Source organism: Octodon degus, unplaced genomic scaffold (assembly GCF_000260255.1).
Source record: "Octodon degus isolate 3935 unplaced genomic scaffold, OctDeg1.0 scaffold00015, whole genome shotgun sequence".
In the NCBI taxonomy this organism is placed as follows: Eukaryota; Metazoa; Chordata; class Mammalia; order Rodentia; family Octodontidae; genus Octodon; species Octodon degus.
This window is the reverse complement of record NW_004524591.1, coordinates 18,544,432-18,561,699: the sequence shown is the minus strand read 5'-3', so window position 1 is coordinate 18,561,699 and position 17,268 is coordinate 18,544,432. Positions and strand designations below refer to the sequence as shown.

At 41.0% G+C, this 17,268-nt stretch overlaps 1 protein-coding gene across 3 annotated transcripts in view; it reads right to left on the bottom strand.

The window, feature by feature from the left end:
- Positions 1-17,268, bottom strand: part of Creb5 (cAMP responsive element binding protein 5) — a 421,895-nt gene that overhangs the window by 304,229 nt on the left and 100,398 nt on the right. For all 3 annotated transcript variants that reach the window (XM_023709868.1, XM_023709869.1, XM_023709870.1), the window contains exon 4: positions 10,377-10,498. In XM_023709868.1, coding sequence (XP_023565636.1) covers positions 10,377-10,498 — 122 coding nt within the window. The remainder of the gene's footprint in view (positions 1-10,376; positions 10,499-17,268) is intronic.

Genomic DNA, 17,268 nt, shown 5'->3' with positions numbered 1-17,268 from the left:
CTGCTCACACAACCTGAGTATGCCCCCATCCCAAAGTAAAACTACAGTGAAAGGCTGTGCCTGGCACCAGCCCAGGCAGGGTTCAGTCAGTACTGTGATCAGCTTTCAAAGTTTTCATAAAGCAGATGGTGTCTTCTGCACGTAACTCAAATCCCAGGGATGCCTGCGGCTGTAGCCACACTAAATCCAAAATGTGAGGTCCTCACTTAGCAGAAGAACTATGGAGCCCCCAGGGTGCTCAACAATGCAGTGCAAGATTGCAGGTGGGATCCCCTCTCCCCCCCCAAAAAAAAAAACAATAACATAAAATAGCTCGCTTTTGATTTCTGGTCAAAGGCCAAAATGTCAGTTTATGCAATGGTCTCACCTTTCCATCTGTGAGTTTTGTTAGAAAACATGTACTTAGAGCAGATGCTGAGCGTAAAGTTCTCTTGTAATTCAACTTCCTGGAAGACCCAAAGGAGAGCTGGATTTGTCCTATAGAAAAGTCATAGGTGCTAACACATCCACAAAAGCTTTTAAGATCCCAGAAGGTGAAGAACAACAACCAGAAAGGTCCAGAGAAGCCTGAATCACGTAAACTGCTGCCCACAGACCAGGCAAGCAGATGACACTGTGTGTTTTAAGAGTAATGTTCTGGCTTCATTTCCCACCCTACCAGTGAGCCCCTCTGGTTTGCCAGAGAGAGAGCTAACTCCATAAAATGAGGAATGTGGGGGCAGGTTACCTGGGGGAGGGGCAAATCTCACCTCTCCCTAAACTTCCCTAGACATTTGGTCTATGGTCATCACTGGGTGAGGAGCAAGGGAAAATGTCCCTGTGTGGCTCTGAGGCAAAACTCAGTAATTGTACCCTGGGTTTGAGTTGACAGCCAACATGCTGGAAATATGGCAGGAGGCATGATCGGAATCCCAGTTCCTGGCCTTGGCCTTATCAGTATGGAAATAACTTAACAACACACAAATGCTAACTAAGCAAGGTTCCCGGAGTAAATCACTCCCATACCTGCTTTGACCCACACTTCATGAGATGACACAGGGGAAGGCTGGTTCTTGCAACTATTATATTATTTTCCTTTTCACTTTTTACAATGTCAGGCTCTTCTCGCGTCTCTGTGAGGGGCCCAGGTAGGTAGGTGCCTTAGCTACAGATGCTCACTGAGGCCAACATTGGGTCCAATTTTCCAATTGTGAGCACTGTTTTCTGCCTGGAGCGGAAGCTTCGTCTTTAAGTCATTTTAGTTGAATCTGAACCAAAACGCAGATCTCTTTTCCTGCCTGCCTTTGGGAGCACAGACATAAGGCCCACAAAGGACAGCATGAGCTTTCGCCAGAAGGTAAAGGCTTCTGCCCCCAGGGCTCAGCCCACTTCTGTGGGCCTGCCCGGTGCAGTGGAAGTCCTGTAATAATCACAGCTGCAAATTGGTGGCCTGGGAGAAGATGGTGCATGCCATGCTATGACTCCACTTGGGTTAATACTTTGAAATCCCTTCCTGGCTTGCCTGCCTCCAGACAGGTAAGACAGGAATTAAACAAGCTGAAAACCCAACTCAGCCTGGAACACAAAGATCATCCTATGTCCCCTGCTGGGAAAAGCTGCCTTATTCAAGGCCTTTAAATCTGAGCTTCATAATTGTTTTAGTGAAGATCATCCGAGCCAAATAATTCAATTGCACTAATTTTCAGCTGCAGCAAGGCCTCCTGATGGGAAGGCAGGGTCTGACCAAACAAGCGGTCCTGGGGGGCTGGGTCTGAACAGACCGTGGGCCCTGCTGATCTTGGGCTCTGCCGTATTTTGGATTATTTTTGTTTAGGTGTTTTTTGTTTGTTTTTTTTTCTCCTGTATTATTTTTAGTGCCCCGCCCCATCCACCATTTGGTGCTTTTAGATAGGCTCCATGGATTGAACGGTGTATAATCTGGAGCTGGCTGACCACATGCTGTTATTGCATATAGTAAAATAGGTCATGGTGTTGTTGATCACGGGTCCCAGAAACTTACTTCTCTTTTATACCCATCATGCCTTGCGCCAACTCTTCGGCTTTTAAGCCATGATGATATATGAAGGAGCTTCTAACCGTGAGCAAGAGGCAAAAAGCTTTAAGAACAAGTTATGGTTTATGTTGTTGTTTTGGTTTTGTTTGTTTGTTTGTTTTGGGGTTTTTTTCTTTGAAACATTTCAGTTCATTTTATTTTTAAAAATGGATTTTGTTCTACAGTAACGCTCATTGCCAGCGTTTCTTTAAAGGCATGTTAAACTTCACGGAACTTCCTTGGACTTGGCACCATCAAGCTAGAGATGAGCAGGAAAGGGAGAGTGGATATTCCGCACACTGCTGGGACAGGGAGGTGCACAGAAGGGCGGGAGCGCAGCACAGAAGTGCCTCCGACAGAGACAGAAAAGCCCCTGAGAATGGCTTTGGGCATGCTGAGCTAGGGGCTGCAGAGTATATTCTAAGAGGAACCCCAGTAACAGGGGCTGCTACCAGAAGCCAGAGACTAAGATTTGGGTCTAAGATGAGGGCTAGATATAAAGATAAAGGAGCTGCTTGTCAAGATGTGAGACTGGTGGGTTTTCTGAAGAGAATGAGTAAGTAAACCAACTACCTGAGACTCCAAACATGCAGAAGACAAGAGGGCAGAGACGGCACAAAGAAGTAGAAGCAGGAGAAAAGCAGGAGGTCTTATGTGCTGACCACTCGCTCTCTTTCTCTCATAGATTTTTCCTTTGCATTTCAAATGAGGACCATATTACTTGTTTAACTACCTATAATTATTCCCAGTTAACTAATGGGGCCAAAATCAAATTATCATTAATAACATGTGCAAAATGTCCTTTCTGGACCTGAGTATACTTCATGAATATGTAAATACTTTGGTCATTACCATACCCAGTTGCAAGTGAACAGGAAATGCTGGCACAAGTATATATGATTTCTTCTGCAGTATCTTCTATACAGGTTGCCAACATTAATGTCTAGATTCCTGTAGTGATCATCATATCCTACACTAGGGCCCAGACTCTCCCTGGCTCCTCTACTCCATAGCTTCAAGTGGAAACACTAGTGTCCCACATGAGAACGCTCATCACAGACACAAAGTGAACGTGCAACCTTTGCAATCCACAGGCTTTGGATCAGTTCTCAAGACACAAGGTAGAACTATACCACCATTTCACCAGAACAAATGCCATATGATAGAAAATCTGAATAAAATCTACAACAAATAATTTAAATAACGTTGAACTCAAAAATCAATAAAATCAGACACAGGCTGGGAGCCTTTCTGGTGCAATCCCTACCACGCTACCTCCCTATTTTAATTTGCCATATGTTAGCTGAAGGCAGAGCTTCAAAATGTGGAATAATTTAGTATACAAACTAAGTGCTCAGCCTTAAGAGGTAATGATATACGTTTCCTCTTCTGTCAAAGTCAGGGTACAAGGATTTAGCCAGTACAGTGAAAAACATGCAATACACAAACTTTCCAAAGGAGATGAGGCACAAATATCTGCTACCTTCCTCAGCATCCCTCCAAGCCATAGGCATCCCTCACCATTCACACCAAGCATATTTCATGCAAGGGTTTTGTTCTTTACAAGAAAATACCCTGTGTATGTTATAGCTTTGGCAACGACCTGACTTTCCACTGAAAACAAATATAAAATCCTGAGCTTGTTGTTTTGTTTCATTTTGTCCACTCCATTTTCAGTTTGAGGCAGAACTTGAGATCACATCCTAGTTCATTCAAGTATGTATGTGGCAGTGGCTGCCCAGTACCCTGTGAGCACTGTACTCATTACTCCTGAATCCCAGTGACACAAAACGCATGAATGGCTTCCAGTTTAGCCCCTGATTTAGTCGTTCCCTGGACTGGGATGCAAGGATCATGCCCAACTCTCTTCCTGCGTCAATTTCCACTTAGGATGAGGGTGTAACTTTAACTTAGACAGAGAAAGTTCAAAATTATTTACATCTGCAGTGTGCAAAAATAGGAAGCCAAGAAGAATGCTTCGCGTACAAGGCATGAGTTCTCAAGTCAATGGGGTGAGGAAAGAAATAAATTGTCATCTCTGATAACCACTGTCCGTGAGTGTTTCTTTTCAGCCATGCTGATAAAAAAAAAAAATGGAAAAGATCAAAAATGAACTCATCTACTAGGATTAGGTAAACACAGTGACTTTTCAAAACCTGGATAAAACCAAGTTTAGGTTTCAGAATATTCTTTTCCCCCAGACTTCTGGGAGAGGGAAGGATTGTTTTACACACATATCTTAGAAGCCACATGTTAACATAACCGGAAACATGCAGCTGTTGCAAGTTTGCTCAACTTGGTATCTCATTTTCCATCCAGTGCCACTCATCCCCTCCCCAGAGAAAAGCCCTGTAGCCCAGAGGAGGAATGAATGAAAGCCTGTGTGAGAAGGTGGGGCTTCCCTCTCTGCACTCTCTCTCAAAGTAATGGGTGGCATCAGGTAACGTGACTTCTAGGTGCAGAATTTAATTGTATCGCACAGTCTTCTTTCTGAACAGAGGCTGACCTGGCTGTGCCCTGTTCTGTGACTCCTGTTGAGCCGAGATCCAAGATCTTAAGATTTGAGCTTGTCCCCTGTTGCCATGTGTTAAACAGTCAATACTCTCTGGGGATAGATTGCACTTTTCATCATTTGGGTAGGAATTCTAGAGCATGGAAATGTCCTAATTTGCTATTTCTGCATCAGCATAATGAGTCATATTTAGGTCCTATGGGAGAATAACAACACTTAGCACTTATACAGCATGCTTTTCATCTTCAAGGTCTTTAACTATGTCAGGCTGTAATGTTAGATTTCTCTGGGCAAGACAAAGGAGTTTATTTCTCGTCCTTTCATTTGCCCTTCCTTCCTTACACACACACACACACACACACACACACACACACACACACACGAATAAAGTTAACTCCTGCTCCTTAGATGTATAACTGAATTTCTTTTTTATAAAAATTAACACAAAAGTTACAAGTTTTATTTTTAAAAAAACACAAAAGCAATTACGTGTAAAAGATCAATTTAGTCTTCTCTTTCATTCTATTTGGTTTTTAAAGATCTTTTTGAAATTTTTCTTTCCTCTAATGTAGAACACAAAATCGATGCTGATTGTCCTTTCAACATTTCTACAGGGGCTGGGGTCCCCCACTTAGCTTACTTCTTCCCACCTCGGGGGCTTTTGCACCATCTCTGGCCACCAAGGGGAGCTCAACTCTGTCGTGAAGGATTAGAAAGACTCTGCCTAGCTCTGCGCTCAGTCCTCTCTCCTTCACCTCCATCTACTCCTGCTGATTCTACCCTACCTAATGCACTTAAACCCCAGCTTTGTGTCCCCCACATCCAAATCTACACATCCAGCTTCAGCTTCATCCCTGCATTCCAGACTTCTGTACTGATCTACCAGCCCAGTGTCTTTACTTAACAAGTCTAAAGCAAACCTCTCCAACTTCTCTCTCTCCCTCCCTCCTCCTCTCCTAGTAATACAGGCCACAAGCCTGGGCTCATCCTTCATTCTCCTCATCCTATCACTCCACAGTCTAATCCTACGCCTCTGACCTCAAAATATAATCAGAATTTATTCCCCTCCCCTAACATCTTCACTTTGGGCCAATCTGCTACCATCTTAATCTAGATTCTTTCAAATACCCAGCTAACTGGATTCTGCATCTCTGCCACTGCTGTCCAACCACTGACTTTTAATTTAGCAGCCAAAATGATCTCTCTAAAACATCATGTCAGATCCTACCATTCCCCATTTCCCTCACAGTGACAGCCAAGGCCCTCAAAGGGCTGGTGAAGCTCTCCTGGATCGGCCCTCCCACACTCGATCTCTGTCCTTACCGTTCACCTTCCTCCAGCCAAACTCGCCTCTGTACACCCTCCCACACACAACCCATCATTCAGTCGCAGGCCTTGGCACTCGTATTCTCTCAACTCAGATCACTCTTCCCTCCAGTTCTCAGCTGGCTCAGGGCTTCTCCTCAGGTCTCTGTTCACAGGCCCCCTTCCAAAGATGCCTTCTCAGACCAGCCTCGCCCTCCTTGGATCCCATCCCTGCTGCATTTGTCTCATTGCACTTATCTCCATTTGATACACTCTTTAGTCTTCTCCACCAGAAGTAAGCTAGATAGAGACAACAACTTTGTGATTGTTTTTTTTAATAATGTGTATTCAGTGGTACGGTCACCAATGCCTTAGAGTATGCTTGAAATATAGTGAGCAAATGAAAAAATCATTATTTTATTTTTTGCTAATGAAAAAATTATTATTGAATGAAACCTGATGAACAAAAGTGTCTCAGGCCAGCGAGATAGCTCAGTGGACTAAGTGGCTGTTTAGGCAAGTGCAGGGACTGGAGTTCAATCCCAGGCACCACAGGCTGCACCAGCCCCACCCCCAGGGCATGCTAAACCAGGCCATGGAGACCAGGCAAGGTGGCACATTGCCTATAATCCTAGTGCTGGGAAGGCTCAAAACAGGAGGATCACTATGAGTCCAAGCTGTATTGTGAGACCTTGTACCAAATACATAAAAAAAAATAATGAATTTTTTAAAAAAAAGTGTCTTGGGCCTGGGAGATGGCTGAGTAGAATAAGCCCTTCCTTGGCAAGTGCAAGGGCCTGAGTTCAATCCCCAGTTCTAAAAAAAAAAAAAAAAGTGTCTCTATGTTTTAGAACTAGCTTGAGTTCTAAGTCATAGGCATGCTGAAGTTTGTGATTCCTGCTAGTGAATTACATGTTTTTCCAAAGAGGAAAATTACTAAAGAGCTTGTTAAAGAGATCTGAAACTGTGAGCTTATTTTACCCTACAAAATAGAGAGCATTGCAGAATGTGCTAGATACACAGATGTTGGGGTCTTTTGCCACTGGATGTGACTTGCTATAGCCTGTCCTTGTTCCATACATACATTGAGGAGATGCTTTGGGGGAAAAGTGCCAAGATTAGAAGTGTGCTGAACAGAATTTTCTCCATGAACAGCCATGTAGGCTAAGAAAGAATCAATTCTCTATTTGCTCTATAGCAGAGTTTTCTAGACCAAATTGTAGGAAGAAATTTAAAGACAGAAGCCAGGACCAGCTTAGCTTTCCCAATATTTTGTCATGAAGCACTTAGAAAGTTCAAATGAAAGCTTTCTCTCTCTAGATGAATTAATCCAGCCCCTGTTTTACGAAAACTTGCTGATGAACCAATCCAGGTCTTTTGTTAAAATATACAGAGGCAAAGAAACCAGAAGACAGTTGAGATACATAATTAAAAGAAAATAATCATCCAAGTGTAAAGCATAAATGAGAAAGACAGCAACATGCAAAGATAATTATTAGACAGGCTATAATTAAGGACCTACTATCTGAATTTTTAAGGAAGTGAAAGAATAAATGAAGTAGGAGCTAGAGGAGGCACTATGCCAAGAATATTGATAACTGCAGAAGTGTGATCCAGGGAAAGGTAAAAGAATGTCATCAGATTGAAGATCATTCATCCCCTTCTTCATTTCCCTGCCCCTGAGGTAAAGGCCGCTATCAACGCCCACTTGGCAGGTGGATGATTCACTTGCTATAGGCCTCAGGAGGACAGCCGCTCCAGGCCCTCTGGCTGGAATAAGACAAAGGAAGAGGAAGATTGAACAATCTGAATGTTGTCCAGCTTCCGTGCCCAGAAACAAGGCTCTGGCACAAGTAGGAACTGTCCTCACAATCAGCCCTAAGCCACAGCAGGAGCTGCCACAGGGTCCCCCATCCACGGGGCAGCATAATCCCATGGCTATGAACAACACTTACGACAGAAAATAAATAGCTCTACAGCCATGATAGTCTTCTTCCTCAATGTCACTTAGGTAATTATCTTAGTTTGTAAATGTAATGATTTGTATTCTTTCTCAACCCATAAAGAATTTAAAGCAAATCATGAAACACATAGAACACAAAAGTATTTTTGATTTTAAATTCAAAATCAGGACCAGCAAAAACATAAACTTGAACTAAAAGTCTGCATAGGAAGGGAAATAAATTATTGCTCTTTATAGTATTCTAAAAAGTTCTCCAAGTTGAAAACTTGGATTTATGTTAATCTAACAGTCAAACAGAAAGAGAAACAGAACCAGCTACATGAGTCTCACATCCACAAGGAGAAAATATTTCAGTTCCTCAAGGGAATCAAACCATTTCCTGGAATTCAGACCTGCAAGAAGTCCTTACACAGGGCTTCATATAGGAAATCATGAATAATATAATGAAGACTATCGAAAACCACACCCTTGCTGTGGGCTTTATGAAACTGTTCCTGGCAAATGTCTTTAGGTGAGTCAAGGGCACAAGCTTCAATTCAAGCCAGTCCATAAGAAAGGAAGCCAGGGCTGGCCAAATAGCTCAGTGAATTAAAGCACCTTCAAGCAGGCACAGAGACCAGGGGCTTCAATCCTTGGGCCTGCTGTGCAAGCCCCGCACCCAGGACACACCGAGACAGTGATTGAGACTGAGCATGGAGGCACGTGCCTATAATCCCAGCTCTTGGGAGGCTGTAAACAGGCGGATCACTATGAGTCTGATCTAGTTGTGAGACCCTGAACACCCTGTAAGACCCTTTCCTAAAACATAAAGAAAAGAAAAGAAAGAAAAGAAAAGAGGCCAATATGGACCAAGTACACAACATTCTTACAGTTCAGTCTTACAGTTCAGTTTAATATAAGAAGCTAAGCTGCACTACCTAGAGCAATGAACTTAACCCCACCCCAGACACTATCTTTATTCAATAAATATATATTTACCAGAAGAACTAAATTTATTGCTCAACTAGAGGAAATTCATGAAGTGAAACTTGTTTCTTCTCCCTTGCCATTTTCATAGGTTTTTAAAACTCTACTTCTAGTACAAGAGAATATAGACATGTAGCTTCCATTTTAGTCAAGTTAATTTTTAAATGCTAGGCAAATAATAATTGTTATATACAATTTCATTCAAAAAGGGGGGAAAGGTGACCAGGCAACATGGCACACACCTATAATCACAGCTACCTGAGAGGACCATCAGAAACTTGGGGCTGGTGCAGGCAACTCAGTGACGCTTTGTTGTAAAACTGCCTAAATGTTTACAAAAACGAAAAAAACTGAGGATGTAGCTCTGTACTGCCTGAGTTCAATCTCTAATACCACGCATGGGGGGGGGAGAGAGAGAGAGAGAGAGAGAGAGAGAGAGAGAGAGAGAGAGAGAAGCATTTAATGTTGTTTGGCAGGGGAGTGGAGAGAGGATAAAATGTAAATGGATAAGTATAAATAAAATGAATTGATTGAGATATCGTATCCCTCTTCTCATGACTTTTCCTAAAGCAGTACAGACTGAGCATAAGCCCTGGGCCACCATGATGTGAGAATGTGACAAGAAAAATCTGGTGGAGAGGGATTATTATGATTTCACGTAGAGGAAGATGCAAAGCCTTTGAAATACTCTGAGAAACCTCGGGGCCTTTTAACAGTTCTTCTGGGATGGAACAGCTGGAATCTCGGAATTCGTTACTACCTCGCTGGTGCTTCCCTTCAATCACCTTTCACATTTTACATTTCCGCTCATGGACTGTGTCTAATTTGTTGTTTAGGGCATTGTGAGCATTCACTAAATGCTCTATGACAGCAATGAAAAGAACACTAAAAAGCCGCCTTGTCATATTTCCTTACGACCACATTTCCTTTGCTTAATCTTGCAAAGTGATTTTAAAATTCCAGTCCAATATTGTGATTAAAAATCCAATACATCCTTAAGAGTTTCATGAGGTGAATTTCTTATAAGGACAAATGTGGCCAATCTATTTGTAGCTAACTTACTCATTTCCCCAACAACAGATGTCCACTAATCTGACCAGGTCACATGAACAGGAAGTAATTAAAAATCTGGTAGAGAAGGACGGGAAAGATTATGGCAGATAGTTATGCTCTGGGCCCAAGTCAGATGAAATCCCCTTTCTTACCATTATTCACCTAATTTTTGGCCCTTTGTCTTTTTCCTTCTGCACTCACCACCCACATCAGTCCTGCAATTAAACACTGAGCAAAGTAACACAATTGTTTGAGAACAGAATTAATCTGTGAATTTGTTCAACACACCTTTAAGACCCAGGTAACTTTGCAGCAAGGGCCTTGAACTTCATTTTTCAGATAGCTCTTTTTCCAATGATTTACCTGAACTTTAGGTTCTACCACAATAAAAGATTCATCAACTTAAAAACTGGAGCAATCACTTGCCCATAGATTAAATTCTGTTCCAAGCCCTCATAATCTGCAGTGCTACTAGTTTCCACACGGAAGCTTTTCAGCAGGCGTTCAGGGGTCACCTGTCCTGGTGTCCACCCGAGCAAACCTACCCGCTTGCTGCTCTCCTCTTCCTGCGCCTTCCTGAATTCGTGCTCAAAGGAGCAGTCCAGCTCGCTGAAGAGGCCCACCTCCTCACAGTTCTTCAGGAATCTCGTGGGGGTCGGAGTCTGATCTGAAAACAGAGGCCCAGAGAGATGAGTGGGCTTTCCTCCAGAGCCAGTGGCAGGCATGTGCTAAGTTCATTAAGACGCTCCCCTGACCTGCAAACATGCCTACCAGCCTTCCATGGTGACAATGTGTAAGAAAATAAAACCATAAACTCCAAAGCAGGAAAGCTATGATGTCTGCAATATGTGTGCGCTTTCCACACCTCTCTCTGGACAACCTCGGGAGAGCTCACTTGCCACTTGTCTGGAGTCCGAATCATTTACACTCATGGTACAACATGTGGAATGTCCTTATTTCAATAAAAACTGGGGAAAATGATGTAGCTAAAATTAAGCCCCCCCCAAAAAAAAAATCATCTGTGTCAATGTTAAGACTGACTTCATGGGGACTGGTAAGAAAAAGACTTTCTAAATATTCATAACAAACAAGCATGTTGATTCCTTTTTCCTAACAGTGAAAGAAAATTCAGCAATTCTGTCTCATCCTAGGAACCACAAAGGGGTGATAAAAAGTTCCAAGTCAAACACATTCAGCTTCCACTCTTTAAAAATATCAGTATTAATTTTATTTTCCTTTGCTATAGCCAAAAGAATATTCTGAAAATGCTCTTCAAAAGGAAAAGAATTTCTTTCATATTCTTAACTTTCTAGAACGCTTACTACTGGGGTTGCTGAAGCTATTATTGTGGCTTAATATTTATGCAGGCTTTCCAGTTTATATTTTCACGCACATTCTCTGGAATCTAATCTCACAAGAACCTAGCAAGTACGTAGAGTAGAATTACACTCTTGTGGTCACGAAGGAAAATGTTTCGTGGTGAAGGTGAATTTGAGTTGACATAAAATACCACCTCTTCTCAGACATAGAAGATATAAGAACCAAAATTGGTCATGGAAGGAAACCCACCCATGTTGATATTTCTTTTGCAAATGAGGACAACCGAGGCCTAGAGTGACTGAAGATCTTGCTGAGGATCTCTTGGTGATGCCAGGATCATAACCAAAACCTCAGTTCTAATGCCATCGTGTGCATGTGTTGTCTCTACCTAAGCCTACGGCAGATGCTGGCAAATCGCTTGGGTGTCTGTACAGCTGACCTGCACTTCAACTCAAGATCTTTTTCTGCAGTCTTCTAAGCCACTCCTACCAGCTAATTGAACAGTACCCTTGAGCTGAAATGCATTTGCCATTCTTGTACTTCATGAGTATCTGTGTTACAAGAAACTAGAACTGTGTTTGCTTTTCTAATTATGCAGGGAGTAATTAATCCCTATAAACCAGTAAATATCGAATGAAATCCAAAGACTAACTTACTATCTGTGAAGCAGAAATTAGTTGGATATCCCTATCCAACTAGCCCCTCCAAAGCAATTTCTCTTAATCTCTTATAGAAAAAGGACATTAAGCCTCCAAATTGTTGAGTTGGGTTCCAGTGCAACAGTCTCAACTGTGTTCTTCCCCACTCCTAGCCTAAACTCCAAGCCACTGAGCTCTTCTGGTAGCCTGCAAACAGCCTACCATGGGTGACCACAAACCAAGCAGTATCCATAAAATACAGGTGAATGAGTTTTGTTGAAAATGATTTTATTAGTAGTACATTCATTTATTAAGATTCACAGATATATCCAGTATATACATGTAACTTAATATTTATGCCAAAACTTGTAGGTTGCAAACATTTTCACCAATGTTATCTAGAATCTGGGTCTCACACATTTGTATCAGACCAAAGGGTGTGTATTATTTTAGAAATGGGAAAAATGCATTTCCTTTCACAAGGTCATGCACTTCGTGAGCTTCCCACCACTATTAACTCTTCTCTTGCCTGTGGACATGAAGCCTTTTTCATCTAAATACAGCATTTTGTCCTCCTAGACCCAAATGGCTCTGTTATGTATGTAAAAACACAATTCTAACAGAAACCTGGTTTTGAAAATAGAATGATCTGGGGGAAGTTACATATAGGCCCTGGATCTCATATACCTCATCTTTCATATAAGATTCTAAAGTTTTAGAATTATGTGAATTCTAAAATCACCACTCTGACAGCTTAGCGTCAAAAGTCACTATTTACAGGTGAAAGAAATAGAAGACTATTTAAAGGCTCAAATAGAACGTTGATAACAGTTGATAATTAATTTAGAGATAAAGGCTAGATGCTGAGTTAAAGAAATTTTCTGAGTAGAAGGATAAATAGTCAAGGTCTGGGAGTAGAAAAATAAATGGGTATGTATCTGTGACTCTGTATGCAAATATTTTCTTCTGCATCTTGGGTACTAATTTATGATAGGTGTAGTGATAAGAGCTTTGCATATATCACCTCATTAATTTTCATACCAATATTAATAAGTAAACACTATTTGCCCTATTTCATTTATGAGAACATTGAGTTTTGCCTCAGGCCTGGTTTAGAAATTGATTCACATAATTGTACTGATAACTGGTTATCCTAACAATACTTGGACCCGTTAAAATAGATCCATTCTTGGAATTATGTAGATCCCTCATACTGGAGAGCTGCATCACAAGTTTCCCAATTTTCTGCTATCTTACCAGAGAATTTCTCTGAGAAAATACTATGTAACAGAAATGAAAGAGTAGATCACTTGTCATCAGTGGGAATTTAGCTTGTCAGGTTTTAATTTTCCTTTTCTTCTCCTTTGCTTCTTTTTTAGAGACTGAGAAGTTGATGGCCATAATAATTCAAGGCAGTGAGAAAAATCACCCTAGTAGCTTTCACAGGACTCCTAAACCTCAATTGTGAGATCAGGACCATGACATTCAAAACTGTCAGGCTGGGGGAGGAGCCCGTATGGCCTGGGGAGGAGCCAGTCTGTCCCAGGCTTCAAGGAAAGTACAAAGATATTACCTGCTTGCTCTAAAGCAAAATAATTCCCGGTTGTCAGAATACACTACATACATGAACAAAGAAGGTGGAAGGGTGCAACAGGCATAAGGTAACATCGTCCAGGCCCTTTCAGCAATTGAAACAACAGCCATGGGGCAAGGGGCTCTAAGATTAAAAGAGATAGCATCTTCCCTTCCACCCCCAGATCAGAAGCCCAGAGGATGGCTCTAGGGTTGTTACCCAATGCAACTTACTTTTCTCTATGAGATAGTGTAAAAATCCAAGTAGATATCTACATCTATATTTGGAAACTGAAAACTTCACTCTTCCTAATTTTTCATTCATCTTCTTAGAAATGAGATATTCTTTCCAGTGCCAGGAAAGGGAGCTTACCTTTGGTTTAACATTCATTAGAATTAACTCCTCTTTGATTTCATATAGTGCCAGCTCCAAGGAAACCCAGATATGTGCGAATGTTCAAAATGGGACAGCCAAGTCTATCAGCTGCTTGAGGAACAGAGGCAGTGTTTCTCAGCACCATGAATGCTTTCATCAAACTACTGTTCCTACTAAGTTGCACCTCAAGTTAGTGGGTAAAATCCATGCCTATAAATTAAAGTATTTGTAAACGACACCTTACTGAGATACAAGAACACATACCAGGCAGCTACAACATCAGTAATTTCTATGTTCTATGTTCTGAGTAATAATGGCTACTTTGGTGAATAGTATGCAAAATGTGTCATCAATATCCATAGGAGGCAGACACCCCAAGGACTTACAGGAGCTGGTTTCAATAGCAACTCTGAACTGAGATAATTTTTCAAAGTCTAATGTTTATCTTTTATTTAGTGTTTCCACTTCAGTGGGAAACTTCCAAATGGGAGAAGGCGATAACTCCAAATCTGAAACTAACCTAAAAATAAATAACTTCTGAGTTTGAACTTCACCTGAGTTGAAGGTTTTGTTACTTTGTACATCAGACTGGTTAGTGCTGCATTGACACCTACCTGTCACCTTTTCACAGTTTGCAAACAGCACATCAGGTTTCCAGGAAACCCAGTATTGGGGATAAGCAGAAGTAGAATGTCGTACCCACTTCGCTCACTGTTACACGTATCCTCAAGACACTGGGACACCACTTGGACAAGAAAGATTGGCACAAAATAAAAGAGGGTGAGATACAACCATTCAATACAAAATGAATGGAACTAGAGAATAATATGCTAAGTGAAATAAATCAGGAACAGAAAGCCAAATACTGTTACCTACATTCTGATTATATATGGAAACTAAAAATATGAATCTCATAAAAGAAGGGAGTAGAATAGTGGCTACTGGAGACTGGACAGGAAGCGGGAGGGGCTGAAGAGAGGATACTTAACAGGTACAAAGGCGTAGCGCCACCAAAGGCGAAGGCGTAATGCTTAATGTTCTGCAGCACAGTAGAATACGTGTAAGTGATGGCAACTAATATTTCCAAATAGCTAGTACAGAGGATTTAAACTATTCCCTGCACAAAGAAATGATAAACAGCCTTCACAGGCATTAGTAATTACCCTGATATTATCATTACATATTGCATATGTGTATTGATGTATCACACTGTTCTCTACAAATATCATTATGTATCAATTAAAAAGAAAAACTAATTAAAATTAGTTAATTAGTTAAAAGTAATTTCAAAGGGATTTAAAAATTTTCGTTGCAAGTTTGGCACATTCCAGTATCCGACTCCCTAGATTGCTGTCTTTGTAAAAGCTGGAGAAACAGCTACTTCTGTGTCTACCTGGAAAAGCACTGAAACACTGACCTCAGGAGTTAAAAACTCCCCTAGATGACAGAAAACTCTGCACCACGTTGTCAGCAAGGGTTTGGCTAAAAGCTTTCCTTTGTAAAGCAGCTCTGCAAGGTCCTCATCAGCTCATGGTCTGCTTCAGCTCCAGAAAATGTGATTATTGCAATGTAAAAATAAATGATAAGGCCAAAGTGAAATTTTAAAACCTGATTCTTCTTTTAAAGTGTTGAGTCCATTCTGCATTTAATAAAAATTGCTATTTTAGTTGGTTTTAGGGCTCACTTGAGTTCTATGTTCATCTATGTTTTACTTCCCTCAGTGAGAAAAAAGGCAATAAAAAGTACCCAATTTAAAAAAAAAAAAAGTGTATAGGGTCATCTATCAGAGAGGAATATTAGATCTCTAATCAGTTTTCTTTCTTATTGATCTCTTACTCTCAGCTATGTATAGTATCAATAAAGAACTATATCAACTAATTGTACATTATTTGATGTCAAATTGATAGTGGCTAGTAGCACAATAGAATCCTCACAAATTCAGACCAGTTACGATAAAGGTTAGCTTGAATTCAAGAGCATTTTAATTGCAAAATATTTTCTTAAACTATGCATTCTTGTTATTTTCATGACTCAGATTCAGGCCACGCAATGTGGTGTGACAGCATTTCTCGAGACGCTGGCTCAGTCAATAGCAATAGAATGAGAGTTAATGTATTAATTTTAAGAGTTAGGGCTCTCCAAAAAAGACATTTTATTAGGTACTTTTAATATTTTCTTATATTTATATTTTTAATTATTTTATTTTTATTTGATTGAGAAACAAATATCAATGAGACAGTTTCAAAGCTGATTGATAGGACATTTTCAATAATTAATACATTGTACATTGTTATCTTCTTAGTGGTTATCCAGTGTACCAGAAGCAGACAGGATATCCTGCCCAAACACTATTACTACAAATCTTCTCATTGAATTAAGAGAAAGTAGCTGGATATCTATCCTAAATTCTGTATATACAAATACAAAATGGTCCTTCCTTTGTATCCCCTTTTTATGTTTAGTCCTGTCAGAGATGAGTATTCTATTCGCATCTAAATATTATAGGCACTTGAATTCAGCAAAACAATCCAACACAGTCCAGCAGTCCACAATAGTAGTGGGTTATCCTCAGAAGTTGTTGACTTGAGCCTTTCACAGCTCAGCATATTAATATGGCTTTACTTTATGCACCTAGTTTTTATACTTTTCTGCTGGATGGTTAAGACCAAGATAAAGCAAGACCTATATAACAGGAAATGTAACTTTTGTATATTTTTAATTTTTCAGTAAATATTTTCTTTGAGATGTTTTCTTAGTTCTTGTCTTCCTTTTAATAAAGTCCTAATTAAGAGAGTTTACATTTAATGAATATCTAAATATATAATCCTTTTCTAGCACTTGAGAGGCTGATGCAAAGGGATCACAAGTTCAAGGCCAGCCTGATATAGAAAGTGAGTTCAAGGCCACCCTAGACTGTACAGAAAACTCACACTCTCAGATCCTGTGCTGGAATCTATTTGTCACCAACATGGAGAGCCAGTTGGCCAGGTGCTGTGTAAGTGCCTACGAGTCAATTAGACAGTGTGCTGGCCATGGCCTGTCTCACAACATGCACCCACCTGGCACTAGAAGCATACATTTGGATGTGCACTAAACAACTCTAGTAGGAATTTCTGCCGCGATCATGAACCCCCAGGCCCAGGCCTACCCCAGACCCAGTGAGTGTGAGGGAGAGCTTCTCTTCCCCCTACTCCACCTTGCCCCCTCTAAGGCACAGCTCAGGCCTGGCATACATGCCTGGGGTGTAACCCTGCAGCTGCAATCCCTGCAGAGAGTGTAGAGGATAGATCCACCCATCTAGTCCAGGAGTAGAACATCTTACCACAGGAGCACAACAGGTTCACCCTCAAGGGCAGCAGAGGGAAGGAGCTGAGCACAGCAGCCAGACCCAAGCCAGGCACAGCTGGATAAATCCAAACTTTGTAAAGCTGCACCCGAACTTCAGTACATGTGAAGGTATATAACTACAGCAAAGATCTACAACAAAGGTCAGAAGACAGTGCTACACAAAATGACGAGAAGGAACAAAAT